The sequence below is a fragment of the Drosophila albomicans genome, chromosome 2L (assembly GCF_009650485.2).
Source record: "Drosophila albomicans strain 15112-1751.03 chromosome 2L, ASM965048v2, whole genome shotgun sequence".
Lineage (NCBI taxonomy): Eukaryota > Metazoa > Arthropoda > Insecta > Diptera > Drosophilidae > Drosophila > Drosophila albomicans.
The window spans coordinates 10,943,282-10,957,374 of record NC_047628.2 but is presented as its reverse complement, the minus strand read 5'-3'; the positions used below and the strand labels follow the sequence as shown (position 1 = coordinate 10,957,374).

The following is a 14,093-nucleotide window of genomic DNA, read 5'->3' as shown; positions in this document are numbered from 1 at the left end:
AATCTCGCATCAGCAGCCGCATCAGCATCGGCATCAGCATTTGCTTTGCATTAATTATGAAAATGTGCTTCGTCGCGTTTCGGACAAAACGCCACGCGGAACAAACATTGTCGCTGTTTAGCATAGCACTTGATTAGCCAACTCTTTGACACTGACACAGTTTGCACTTCTTCTCGAACTCTCGTCGTCAGTCAATATAGCGAGAAATACAAAAAACTGACAAAAAAAAACCGAACAAAACCAAAAAACCGACAAAACCTAAAAACCAAACAATCAAATTAAATCAAAAATGCACAACCAAATAAATAAATATATAAAAACGTTAGTCGCACTCGCATTAACATTGAACTTGACCAAATGCTAGAAATCCTAGAAGCCAATACAAGTTTACTTCTATGTGCATTTGTATTTATTTTTCCTTCTCTGCGCGTTTTTGGCGCGTTTTAAAACGCCAGCGACTTTTACAGCACTTTGAGGGGCTTGTTGCACATGTTTTGCAGTTGTTGCTTTTGTTTTGTGATTGCGACCTCTGTGATAGCTCTGTTGCTACCGCATCTCACCTTCATTAACACCCCGATCTAACCATATACTGAAAAACATGTACGAAATGCGATTAAATGCGCTGGAAGAAGAAAAAACATCGAAAACATCTCAAGCGCGCGTTTCTTTCAAAAGTCAAGAACAACACGAATTTCGCACATTTTTTATTTATTTCTTTGGTAGTAGTTCTTTATTTACACAGCAAATTAAACGCGAAAGAGAAGCGAAGAAAATCCAAAAAAGTGCTCACAACTAAAAACTAACATAAAGCGAATCGGCGAATCGGTAATAAATAAATTCTATAAAGAAAAATAAATACAAAATGCTGTCGAAAACTCAACATGAAATCACAAAAAACGAATAATAATAATCGAACGCAATTAGTTGATGTCTGTATAGATTTACTTCCTTATAAATGCTGCTCAATAAAAAAAAAAACAAAAAAAAACTGTATGAACAATGAACACAAAAAAACTTCAAATCAAAATAATAAAATAAAATAAACAATAAAAATATATCTACACATATATTGTTTTTGGATATGCGCAGAAACGAAGAAACGGACGACAACCGTTTATATAGATATAGATAGTATTGTGTGTAGTTTTTGCCGGGCGGAGGAGCTGAAAGCTGAGGTAGTTTAATGACATTGTGTACGAAAATTGATAAAGATATGTGATTACTTGTGGAATTTAATTACACTGAAGTGGAGATACTCTGACGGAATAAAATTACAGATCGATTTTATTATTGCTTCATTTTTGCATAAAGCTAAAAATAATCATCAATACTATCTTTATTTTTATTACTGTTTATCTCGGTAGTTCTAGAACTTTAACGATGTGTAGTTAAGATTATTAAAAGTGTCATAAAATTTATAAATATCAACTCTATATCTATATTTTTCTGAATAATTTATTTGTATGAAAAAAAGTCAAAATAATTATTGAATTGTTTTTGTGTGTAGTTAAAATAGAGTAATTAGATAATATTTTTATGAATATGAACTGTGTTTTTCTTATTGATATAGAACGCATATCAATACCTTTATTTTGCTGATTATTTGAAGAATTCAACAATAATGATCAATACTATTTACATTATTATTATAGATTGAGTAATTAATCAAGTGAAGTTTCAGTTTCAGTTGCAAATCTAGAATGAATCTCTGTATTTTTATTTTGCTGAATAATTGATTTATATAGAAGAAGTCCACATCAATTATTTTTGATTTGAATATACTTCCAATTCCTAATCTTTATTTGAGTGTAGGTAAAATATAGTAAAATGATAAATATCAACACTATTTGCTGATCTAAAATACTCTCAATAATTTCAAAATATTATATAATATTAAAGTGATCAAATCTTGCTGATTTAGAATAAATTCCTGTACAAACAAACCTTCAATACAATGCAAAAATTTGCGCTCGAAATGGAAATTCAAGTTCGAAATGTGATATGAAAGTGAAATTTGAGAGAGTGTGTGTGTGTGTGTTTTAATTTGTGATTTACGGGAAGAGCCTCGACTTCCTATTGAGAGCCTTCGATGTGATCTATTTATTGCGATAAACGCTGAACCAGTTCTTGCATAATTGCAATTAATTCAAATGTAGTTCACAATTGAGTGTGATTTTTACTTGTTTTATTAGTCATCGACATAAAAAAAAAGATTGTTTGTTCGGTTCAGATCTAGTCACTAATTAAACAGGTCGGCTTTACTACGAAACATTAAAAGGTGAAAGCGCAACGAGATATTTTAAATGCCTTTTAATTGCTGTGTAAATATTGAAATTGTTTTCTAATTGGAGCCACGAGGCGATCGCGTTGGCGTTGGCGATGTGGATAAAGTTCACAAATTGCAATACAAAATACAATATACAAAATACAAATCAAAAAGTAAACAGCTGATTTATTTATTTATGATCTTGATCGTAAATCATTTGGATCGCATAAAAGTAGCAGAGATCATTTGGCATGCAAAGCATTTTTGAAAGCAAAATAAAAGTTGACACGTGCGTCCAATAAAGTGTCGAAAATAAATAAACATAAATACAATATATCGAATATTGAATGAAGTACGCAATGAATTGTAGATAAATGAATATTAAGAAAACAAATGCAATTAATGTCAAGTGGAAGAAACATATATTTCGTATAGCAGTAAAGTGGCAAAACCAGGCGAAAGAATTAGCAAATCGATTGTTGCAAATTAATTAATCAGAAGCGCGCAAAAGACAATTCAAGCGACGCCCCTCATAGACATTCGCAACATCTTCAGGTTGTGAACAAGTTTCGCACTCTGCTCGCATTAATTGATCGTAGTACAACTACAACAACAACAACAACACAAATCGATGATATTCACACTGAATATAAATAATTACAATACAATAAAAGTGCCTGTTCATGGCCAAACAGGATTGCCAGAGCGATCGTTTATGTATTTATTTTATATTTTTAGTTTCTCGCGTGTTGCTGTTGCTTCGTCTTCGTCTTCGCTTTTGTCTTTTATTTGCAATAATTATTTATGCAAAAAAGCGGTTCATTGCTGATAATAAATAGAAGGCGAAACAAAAAAAATCTTGTGGTATTTTTCGCTGTTCGCACTGCCGCATCATGAACATCATCGATCGCATCAGACATCATTCGAGTATGTTTATTTTTTCGTTGCTGTTTGCTGTATTTCTGGCTTATAGAATGTTGAACTGGGAGATTCAACTATTGTAAGCCATTCGCCAGCTGAGTTGAATTTGAGTTAAGTGCCGAAACAAGTTTAAGGCATGCATAATAATAATACCATAATACTTCAACTCGTGCGAACTTTCAACACACAAAACAACGAAATTGATACAAGTATCATAAAATGGGTTTATTAGCGAAATCTTTTAAGAGTTCTCGACAGCAACAACTCTTTAGCTCTTTGCAATCACTTATAATTTTATTTGGCAACTTAAAGCTGCTCGAATTCTTAAAATATACCAAATAATATACTACAAAAATTCTAAAAAATGTCAAGAGTCATATTCGGTATATCGATGAATTGCTAGATTCGATTGTCAGCCAAAGCAAAAATACTAAAAATATACCGAGGGATATATTTATATATTTATATATTACAATGAAATTCTCAGCAATCATAAATACTACAGTTATTATTATTGTCTTTACCAAAATCGGTGCCGAAACAAGTTTAGGCATAAATATTAATAATAATATGAAGTATCATAAAATGGTGTATTAGCGTAATCTTTTAAGAGTTCTCTGCGCTATCCTTAACAACAGCAACAACTCTTTAACTCTTTGCAATCGGTTATAATTTCATTTGGCAACTTAAAGACATGTTCGTAATGCCCCCCCAAGACTCAAGTTGAAGCAGCTCTTGCAACATCAGCAGATAGCAGACAGCAGACAGCAAAGTGGGCGTCAGCTTTTCCCTCTCGCTGCAATTTTCTTTTTTAGGCAATTGCTGCTGCAAAAGTTATAAGCCAAAAAAAAAGGCAAAATCAAGAGATACTCGGTACAACAAATAAAACTCATTAAAAATGTTTGCTTGCAGTTATTGCCCAGCTGCTGCTGCAACATGTTGCTGCAACAGAAATGTTGCAATCATCATCTTGCAGTAAAAATTACTTGTCTGTCGTCGCATAATCAATTTGCGTCAGTTTTGTTTACACTCGTCAGCTTCAGCGTGTCACTTCCAATAGAAGCTCTTCGCATACTTGCTTTCTATATCTCTCTTTGGTAATTCCCCCCATTCGATGCTTAGCATACTACTTAACGTACATTGCGAAAATTGCCAAATCATTGCTAGCAAATAAATATCGACTAATGCTGCAATGATTCATTCCTATTCCAACAGCTGTTCTCTGTTTGCTTTTTACTCAATCGCCGTCGATCGCAGAGAAATTGTTTAGCCAATTTTGCTGAGCAATGAAGAATTGCCATTTATCGCGTGTGAAGCCAAAAAGTAAATGGGCCATTAAATAAATAAAAACGAAAATGTGTAAAAAATTTGAAAAATTAAGTGGGTCTAAAAGCGAATGAATTCCATAAAAGAAATTCAAAAGGAGAACATGATTTTTAATGCTTCGCATCTCGCTTATGTCATTTATAATTATGTTATCAAGAATTTCAAATTTGCATTTATAGAGCTAAAAATATATTCGCTAACAGCCTATTGAAAAGCACTTAATTTGAAGAGTTCTTGCAGATATTGTTTATCCATAAATTAATAAATATTCTTTCATAAAAGCCGCTAATCAATGCGAATGTTTGTAATTAATTCATGACTTAACACTACTTGCACTTTATAAATTGCTAGATGCAACTTTAAATGTGTATAATTATAGCAAATGCGCTCACAATGAATTTCGTAATTCGTTTTAATTCAATATTGGTCAGTCACCTTTTGGTGACGTCAGATCAAAGCTTCAAATTTGGATCAGGTTCTGCTGAGATCGCAATTGCTGAACATGATTATAAATCAATATGCGCGCGGGCCCAACTAATGATTATAACCAATTTAGCAAAACGAACTTGCCCTACAGGCTACAGCAATCAACAAACAGCAAACCCCGATGAGCGATAGATAATCTTAATTGAAGATCTGGCAGAAAGCAAAAAAAAAAAAAAACTGATGATCGTACAAAAGGTTCAACGGTAGCCAGGCCCGCCCCCTTTTTTTTTTTTGAATCGAAGTTTATCAGAATGACGCAACAGAGAATCTTGTTGATTTTCCTGTTTTGTTTTGTTTACTTGTTACAAGCGAACTTTTTTCGTTTGTTTATGATATGCAAACAAAAGACTTAAGACACGAACTTGGCAGTCGTCGCTATCGCTATAGCTATCTCCATCGCTATCGCTATCGATGTTGCCCGTTGTTGTCGATACGCGTGCGTTGCGTGCTCCAACTGCGAATTAGCGGCAACATTCCCACGAAATTCTTTTCGTTGGCCGAAAACAAACAATGTGGGTGGCAGGCGCACCAAGCGAACGTGCCGCACATAATCGAATTAATCGAATAGCCAACTGACAAATATATTTTCGTTATTTTGGCAAACAAACAAAGCCATTAAACATTTGCATTTTTGAAAGAAATAATCAAGATTTCTGGCAAATCAATATATAGACTGTCAGACAGACAGACAGAAGCGCTCTTTGTTTATAACTTTGTCGTTTGCACCTAGCCACTAAATTTGTCTTCGTGCTGTGCATGCCAAATTATTGATTAACGGCTATCGAAAATGATCAACAACAATTCGTTCATCATCTGATCAATTAGAACTCGCTACACACTTTCTAATGATCGCGTTTATTTATGAACTTTTAATAACTGAAATAATTGGCAGTCTGAAAGCTTGTTTAAGAATAGTTTATAAACAGAAACTCAATGCAATTAAATTGAATTAAAAACTTCAAGTCAAGTTCAAGTTCAATAATTAAGCACTAATTTGATTTAAATTGTATATACAAATATGGAATACAAATGACAAGAATAAGTTCAAAATAGAAGCTTAAAATTCTACAACAAACAATATATAAAAGTATTTTGTTTACTTTGCTGTGCTGTCTGCTTAGTCGTGCATACCCTTGGGAAGCGTATGCAAAAGCAATTAATATTTGCTGCGCTGCGAAATGAAAGTAGCCGAGGGTACTTGGGACCCTTGACAATTCAAGCACATTTAGTTTGGCTTTGACTTTGCAACGATCACAACAATATCTATTAAATTAACAACAATCATAATTGTAATAGAAAAGTTACACTTTTAACTATATAAAATCGATATTTGTGTCGTCTCATCATGACGGTGGTGCGTCGTCGTCTTCGGCGTCAGTCGCTGAAGGACTTTCTGGGTGCCCTCTACTCGCATCGTCGCTTCTCGCTGGAGAAGCTGCGGCACTTTCAGCAGCTGCAAGATCGCCGCCAAGTGATGTGTAAGATGCCAAACGGTTAATTAGTTAGCTATCTATGCATAGGCTATTCGATTTTATTGCACATAGTGCTTCTATAAATAAGGCGAACATAAAATTGGCAATCAGTTGTTGCAGCTGCAGCTGCAGCTTCAGCGTTGAAAGGAAAATCCCCTTTTGCTGCAAACAGGTTGCATGCCACTAATCAGGAATTCCGCAGAAGAACAAGTTCAATGCCAGCAAAGAACCAAGAAATAGAGAGACAGAGAAATCGAGTTAAAGAAACTGGCGACAAGCAGACAAAGGTCGCCACAAACTCGATATGCGCTTTGCGGTCTTGTGCCTCAAGATCAAGATCAAGCAAAGTCTGGCTAACGGGTTGCATGAATCATCAAGTTCAGCGTGGTTTCAGTTTCATCATCATTCTCAAAACTCTTTCGTCAATGATGCCACAGACGCAACTTTGCCGTTAGCTCAGCTCATCTCAGTTATATTGAACTATTAATTGTTCACTGGTTAAGGAAATTGTGGTGATTTAAAAAGTGTTATTAAGTGAGAAAAATATCTGTTGACTGTTTTGTAATATTCCACACAGTTGAGGTAATGGATTAAAGTGAATTATTGTGTAGAGAAACTACTCGAAATCTAAATAGAATATTATGCAGTAGATTCACAGTAATTAAAATAGTGCTAGAGATTATAGTAGTTTTATTTTCAGTGAAGAATATAGTAACTTAATTTGAATATTAAAAATTCATAACAATAATATAGCAATGAAATATAAATAGTAATTTTAAAAGAGGTAATGATTGTAGCACTTGTCATTGTGGCAGACGATACATTAGACAGTTTTGCTTATTTAAAGTAAATAACAACAATAAAGCAATAAAATAAAATGCACAGAATATTTTGTAGTATTTATAGTACAACTTAAGGTTGAAGCACTTTTATTTTTGAGTAAATAATGCAATGCATATTTAAATAGTAATATTATAGCAATTTATATTATATATCGAGAATTAAATCAGTTTTATTTCTAGCAGAGAATACAGTAGACAATTTGGCATTTATGAAGTAAATAGTAATAGAAGTAAAAAAAAAATAGTAGTAGTAGTCTATGACAATCAAAAATTATTTAATAATTTCGAAATAATCAATTATTTTTAAAGTAAAGCCACACACAATTTAAGTAGTATATATGTATATTGTAAAATATATTTTTGAACAATTCTTCAGCTTAATTTATCTTTTATTCACGAAGTTTACTCTTCTCTGCACTGTTTTCTTCTAAGTCTCACCTTTGCTTAACTGTTGAGATAGGTCTGGAAGCTGTGCCTAAAATATAATATATATATTTTAATTAGTACTACTCAATTGAAAGGCAAATTAACGAAGCAATCAGCAGTACAAGCGATACCCGCAAAATATTCGTATAGATAGCCGCTGCATTAACGTCATCGCCAATGAGTCGTGCATACCCATTAAACCACTTTTGTTTGTGCATTTCAATACTAAAGTCATTAAAAGCCAAACAAGTCAGTGACAACAACAGTTGTCTATATATTCCTCTATTCCTTGGCAGATGTCGTAGCATACTTGCACATATATTTGAATGTTGATCGCTTGGCATAACAATGTGGAACCAGTTGCCATCTTTCCGTCCGTCTGTCCGTCCGTCTGTCTCTCTGTCTTTGCACGTGTCGTTGCCACGCATTTCCAGCAGAGAATTTCAATATTTGCAACACACGCGGACAATAGGCGACACAAGTTCTTGACCAGTGTAAGTAACACTTGGTGTTGGGCCACCGTGGCGCAGAGACGAGAAAAACAAGTTGACAAGCAGCTTGTGCTTACACTCATAATTGATCACAGTGCTCACTCGCTATAGTTGTTGCTGTTGCTGTTTCTCTTTGTTGCCTTAATGAAGAGATTTATATGCACGCATTTAAAGCGAAATATGTATATATAGAAATATGCCGGGTCCGTGACTTATATGCCATAGAATCGCCGCGACATCGTCGTTGTCGTCGTCGTCGTCGTCATCGTCATTGCAACAACTCGATTGAATGTATTTAGTGTCTGATTGCAAGTACTCAATCGACTCACGAGTTAATCGCCTGCTGCTGCTGTCGTGCTCAGACATAATGCTTTCCATCTCGATTAGCAGAACTCACACACCGTTGGACTGGCTCAGGGTCAGACAAGTGATCCTCTTTAAGTTCTTCATTAGTTATGCGCTGCGTATACGCAATTTCGTTGTATTGTTATTGAAATTTCTCCACGTGTTACCCAGTTCACGTGGACAAGTTCCCAATTCTTTACAAGGGCAAACAAGCACGCGTAATCCAAAAAAAAATCGTATAAGAATACCGATTTCCGAATATCAAAACTAAAGAAACAAAAAATAATATATAGTAAAGAATAAATTCGTGTGCCGAAATTATGATAAGAATATCATTTTTAATATGCAAATTTTGTGCGTTTGCTTTTCGATTTTCATTTTCGCGTGTCACACACACGCACACACACACACACGCACATACACACACACACACATTTATGCATAATTAATCGTGGCTTAATTAACTTAATGAGGATATTTATATGTACTCGACGATACAACCACTTATTTCTAATATCTCCCCCTCTCTTTCACTCTTGATTTTGCAGGTGCCTTTTTGTTGCTGGCCATTGGATTTTTGGCCATAACAACGGCGGTGCTGGTTAAAGTGTTTCAACCCTACGATTTGATATTCAAATGGGTGAGTTCAATAAAAGCTGAAGCTCAAACTAAAGCTTTTATTTTTATTTGCATTTTCATGTTTTGCTTTTGTATATACTATGAATGTATGTTTTAACTGCCGTCCTTAGCCTTTTGGCTAAATGTTTAAACAATTATGCGCCGCCCCCCTCTTAACCTCTTCCCGAGGCCTTCGATATTGACACGTACCTATTTCAAATAGTTCATAAATGCAATCCGTTTTCGGACTGCAATTTGCGGCCTGCCATTGAACGCACCATAATAAATAGTTTTATATATATAATATTATTTTTGTTGTATTCTTGCAGAAATTGGTAATGGACGATAATGGGGAGATTTTCAACCTTTGGGCCCAGCCACCAGTCGATTTGTATATCAAAATATATCTATTCAACATCACCAATGCCGAAGCGTTTCTCGCCGGTCGCGAAAAGATGAAAGTGGAGCAAGTTGGTCCCTATGTCTACAAGTAAGTTTCTAGTTAAACCCATTTCGTGAGTGTGCTTCTTAACTTCCTCTGTACTTTGCAGAGAGCTCATGACCCATGAGAATATTACGTTCAATGACAACAACACAATGTCCACAAATCCCAGTCATCCGTTGGTCTGGCAGGAACATCTTTCCGAAGGACGTCGCGAGGACGACGAAGTCGTCATGCTTAACATTGCAATGCTGGTGAGTGGATCTTAAAGAACAAATAGTATTCTAGAGATATTCCGTAGTAAGTGCATTCATAATCGGAAATACTTTACAAATTGCATGTGCAATTAAAAGGAAATCAACGTAGTAGGCAGGAATTTCCCAGCTGGAAAATAGTTAATTGCCCTTCCGATCGCTAATTAACTGTTCTTTGCACTTTGATTGTTCATCGAGATCTAATGCAACCTGAATGACAGATTATTGTCTCTTTAATCATTGGCTATTTGTCAATTGCGATATTGCTCCATGTCGTGATATCGTCTCATGCTAATTTCCTTATACAAAATTAAAAAAAAACAACTAAGTCGATGCTCGTACAATTCCGTTATACGCTAAGTAGTAGTAGCAATAAATATCGCGTGCTGCACACATGACGAAAGCAGCCTATTGAATTATAACAATGCTTGAAGATCTAATTACAATCCGACGAACATTAAATACTCTTCTTGAAGTTTATTCACAATATGTTTATAACACTTAAATTAAAGTATATACAGCTATACAGTTGTGAGATATATAAATCCATTAATTTATTCCAACTTAAAAATTTACATAATTCAATTTGATATTAAATATTTATATTGTAATTTCAATTAAAGAAATTTAGTTAGGAGATCTAAAAAGAATATTTAAAATGAGTATTAATATTACTAAAATTAGAAACGGAAGAAATTAATATTAATAAAATAACAAAATCTGAAATAGGAATATAGAAATTATAGCTAAAATATACTATATATTCTCTGCAACAAGTATTTATATTTCTTATATTGAATAGCGTTTTAACAAAAAATCAATTTGAATTGAGTCAGGAGATATAAAAAAGATTTTTTATAATTAGAAAAATATTCAATGAAATATTAACAAATGGTAATCCGAAGATTGGAGATCATAGTAAAACATCAACAGCTTGTAAGAGTATTTCGGTATTTCGTGGTATACAATCAGCTGTATTAGCAACAATTCTCACCCAAGCTTAGGTCAATAAACGTTACATATTAACGATTACAAAAAAAAACAGCAGCGCTATAAAAATAGCCACCAAAATTGGCAATATGCTTAGCTAAATTGTGGGCAATTAATTGCTCACTTTGAGATAGTGTTGGAGAATGCAAAAGAAAGAGCGACGCTTGCAGTGTGTTAGTATGCTAGTGTGCATGTGTGTTAGTGCCAGTGCGAGTAATCGGCGTCTATCGAAACTGCAACAGTTATTTACGACATTACTGGCTGTCCCTCTCACACTCTCGCGCTCATTTTGAAGTTTTCGAAAGTTTCGCTAGTTGTTGTCATTGTGCTTGCTGTGGTTGTTGTTGTTGGTGTTGCCGCTGTCATTGTTGTTGCCATATTTGTTATTACAATAATAATTACCGCAGCAGTGTCTGTGGGCGTGTTTGTTATTGTCAGCAATTTTCACTGATTAATGACGATATCGCATTTGATATCGTAAACAAATCAAACATATTCATTCAATCAATTTATGCACATACTATATCGTATATATTGCTGATTTTATGATGTTTCAATTAAAAAATATTGAAAATTAGCATTGGCTGCAATTAGGCCCCAACTTGTTTAATTTAAGCCAAAACAACAAAACTTTAACTAAAACAAAAATAATAGGAAAATGCCATTTTCTGTTTAGTTGAAAGCAGAAGAAGAAGAAGAGGCAGCAGCAAGAAAACAAGAACACGTGCTGACAATTTAATAGACCTGCAAGTGGATCGATCGCATCCGGGTCCAATGCAGTTCTCCCGAAATAGATGAATAATGCATTGGCCCTTGTCTCTGAGGTAGCTGAGACCGCAATCTGTCAGTTTACCACTTAGTCTAACTAGCTGCAGTTAGTAGCTGCTACTACACAGGAAGTGTGTAATTATTGGTAGTTAAATGCTCCATTTACTGACTATAATGACGGCAATAATAAGTACTGGCGACGCGCCCTGCATTGCAAGTAAAATGCCAGGCACTTTAAGGGTGATGTATGTATCCTGAACTGGGGACTTTTGAATGACAAGCACAGGTATGAGGTGCTGGGGGAATTACATTAGAAAATGCGAAGAAAAACAAGCTACCTTCGCCTCAATTAACATTTCTGCCCTTCATTTCATTAAGAAGTGTGAGGCTAATCTATCAAGAATGAACCTTTGGAAGTTAGACTGTCCATAAATTATTTATATTTTATTAAAATGTTAAGTGTAGAGAGATATAAGAGTATATTTTAGGGTATTGCATCAAGTGAAGAATAGATTTGTTTTGTTAAAATTGTATTTAACTTCTGATTGCAATTCATAATATGATTAACCTAAAGGAAATTGCCTAAAATGACTTTAAAATTTTACAGAATTCAATTAAAATGTATTAACAAGTAGTAGTGAATAATCAACTTAAATTAACTTAAAATAAATCACTTAACTTTTCTTGCAGGCCATCTCACATCTGACTGCCGAAAAGAATTTCTTTGTGCGTCTCTCGCTGCAAACGCTTTTCACCACCACACAGTCAGAGCCCATAGTGCGAATGACAGCCAAGGAGTTCATGTTTGGCTTCCCAACGCCATTGGCCACGTTGGGCAACACATTTCTGCCCAATTGGATATCATTCGAGAAGGTCGGACTCATTGATCGCATGTATGACTTCTCAACTGACTTTGAGACGTTCCATACGGGCGCCGCGAATCCCTCGATATCGGGATTATACGACACCTATAGGGGAGAGAAGACGTTGCCCCAATGGGAGGGTGATCATTGCAGTAACATCGAGTATGCCTCCGATGGCACAAAGTTCAAGAGTTTCATTCAACCCAACGACTCTGTCAAGTTCTTCCGCAAGAGCATGTGCAGACCCATCAATTTGGTAAGCGAAACAGAAAAATATATTCTTATAACAGAAATTGATCTAAATGATCTTCTTGATGACAGTATCGAGTTGGCGAGGAGCGCACATTTGGCAGCCTGAAGGGATACGATTATGTTTTCGAGGAGAATGCCTTCGACAATGGTGCCATCAATGAGGACAACAAGTGTTTCTGTCGCCAGGGTAAGACAAGTTCAATTAAAATACCTTTACCTTATATTAAATCAATCAGTTAGGCTCGTTAATTCAGCCTATAAAATGCTTACAGTCATTCCGTTTTAATTAACTGGATAATTAAAAAGAAATATAAAAACATTTCTGCAGCCTTTATTGCTGTTTTACTTACCCACGACATCGAGCGACCTAAGTCTCAATCTTTACGGTCGATGTCAGTTCATTTAATTGCCCAAGTACAAAGCACAATAATTTCTTGTTTTGTTTTCTTAACGATGCCCGCTGACTACTTCATATTAAATACAATTTGTAAAATTTGTAAATTGAGTTGGGAGTCCATAGAATATTTTACAAAATATTCCATAGAGCTGTGACGCAGATGTCAACCAAAGTATGTCGCGTGTTGGAACAAAGCACTTTTCATACCCGGCCGACGCAAAGAGTTTAAGGGTAGTCCCTCTACTTTCAACATGAGAAAGAGAATGAATGAGATGTTCGTTGGACAATTTACCAATGAATGTATTTTGGGTTATGCCATGAAACATAATTAGCTGAAATGACCAAGATCATCGTTTTAAATATTAAACAGATTTTTGAATGTGCTTTACGCGTATTTCCAAGTCAGTCCCCGCACTTTTAAGATATTGCTACCTGTTTTGCTGTGCGTTTATACTTTAAACGAAAGTATTAATTCGACGATAAACTACGCGTTGCCAGCTCGTAGCACGCTATCAACTACGACATCTGATGATTGCCTTAAAAGGGGGCGTAGCATGACAAGTTCATTCATTTCGCCATCGATAGCTCAAGTTTTTCCGCTACTTTAACCTTATCGATTGTCGATTCTCGCTTCTCGATTGTTGCTCACTAATGTTTCTCATCATCTGCTGCTTTCAGGTGACTGCCAGCCAGTTGGCTTAATTGACGTCACAGACTGCTATTATGGCTTCCCCATCTCGCTAAGCTATCCGCACTTTATGAATGGTGACGTTGGCCTGGTGGAGAATGTTACCGGCATGGAGCCTGATCCTGCAAAGCACTCAACGGCATTTGTCATTCAACCGGTATGTATAGCCTTGGATGCGTTATTCCTCAAAAACATATGTACATACATATAAACAAAAACATCACCTTGTTGCTGCTCTTGTTATTA

General features: G+C 35.2%; 1 protein-coding gene across 3 annotated transcripts in view; it reads left to right on the top strand.

Moving 5' to 3' along the window:
- LOC117565669 (scavenger receptor class B member 1) overlaps positions 1 to 14,093 on the top strand; it is a 32,979-nt gene that overhangs the window by 16,001 nt on the left and 2,885 nt on the right. For 2 of the 3 annotated variants that reach the window (XM_034244902.2, XM_034244901.2), the window contains exons 2-7: positions 9,124 to 9,215; positions 9,523 to 9,683; positions 9,745 to 9,889; positions 12,338 to 12,766; positions 12,832 to 12,949; positions 13,838 to 14,004. In XM_034244902.2, the coding sequence (XP_034100793.1) occupies positions 9,124 to 9,215; positions 9,523 to 9,683; positions 9,745 to 9,889; positions 12,338 to 12,766; positions 12,832 to 12,949; positions 13,838 to 14,004 (1,112 nt within the window). Of the gene's footprint in view, positions 1 to 6,329; positions 6,478 to 9,123; positions 9,216 to 9,522; positions 9,684 to 9,744; positions 9,890 to 12,337; positions 12,767 to 12,831; positions 12,950 to 13,837; positions 14,005 to 14,093 lie in introns of those variants that run through there. The other variant, XM_052002613.1, reaches the window with a different exon arrangement.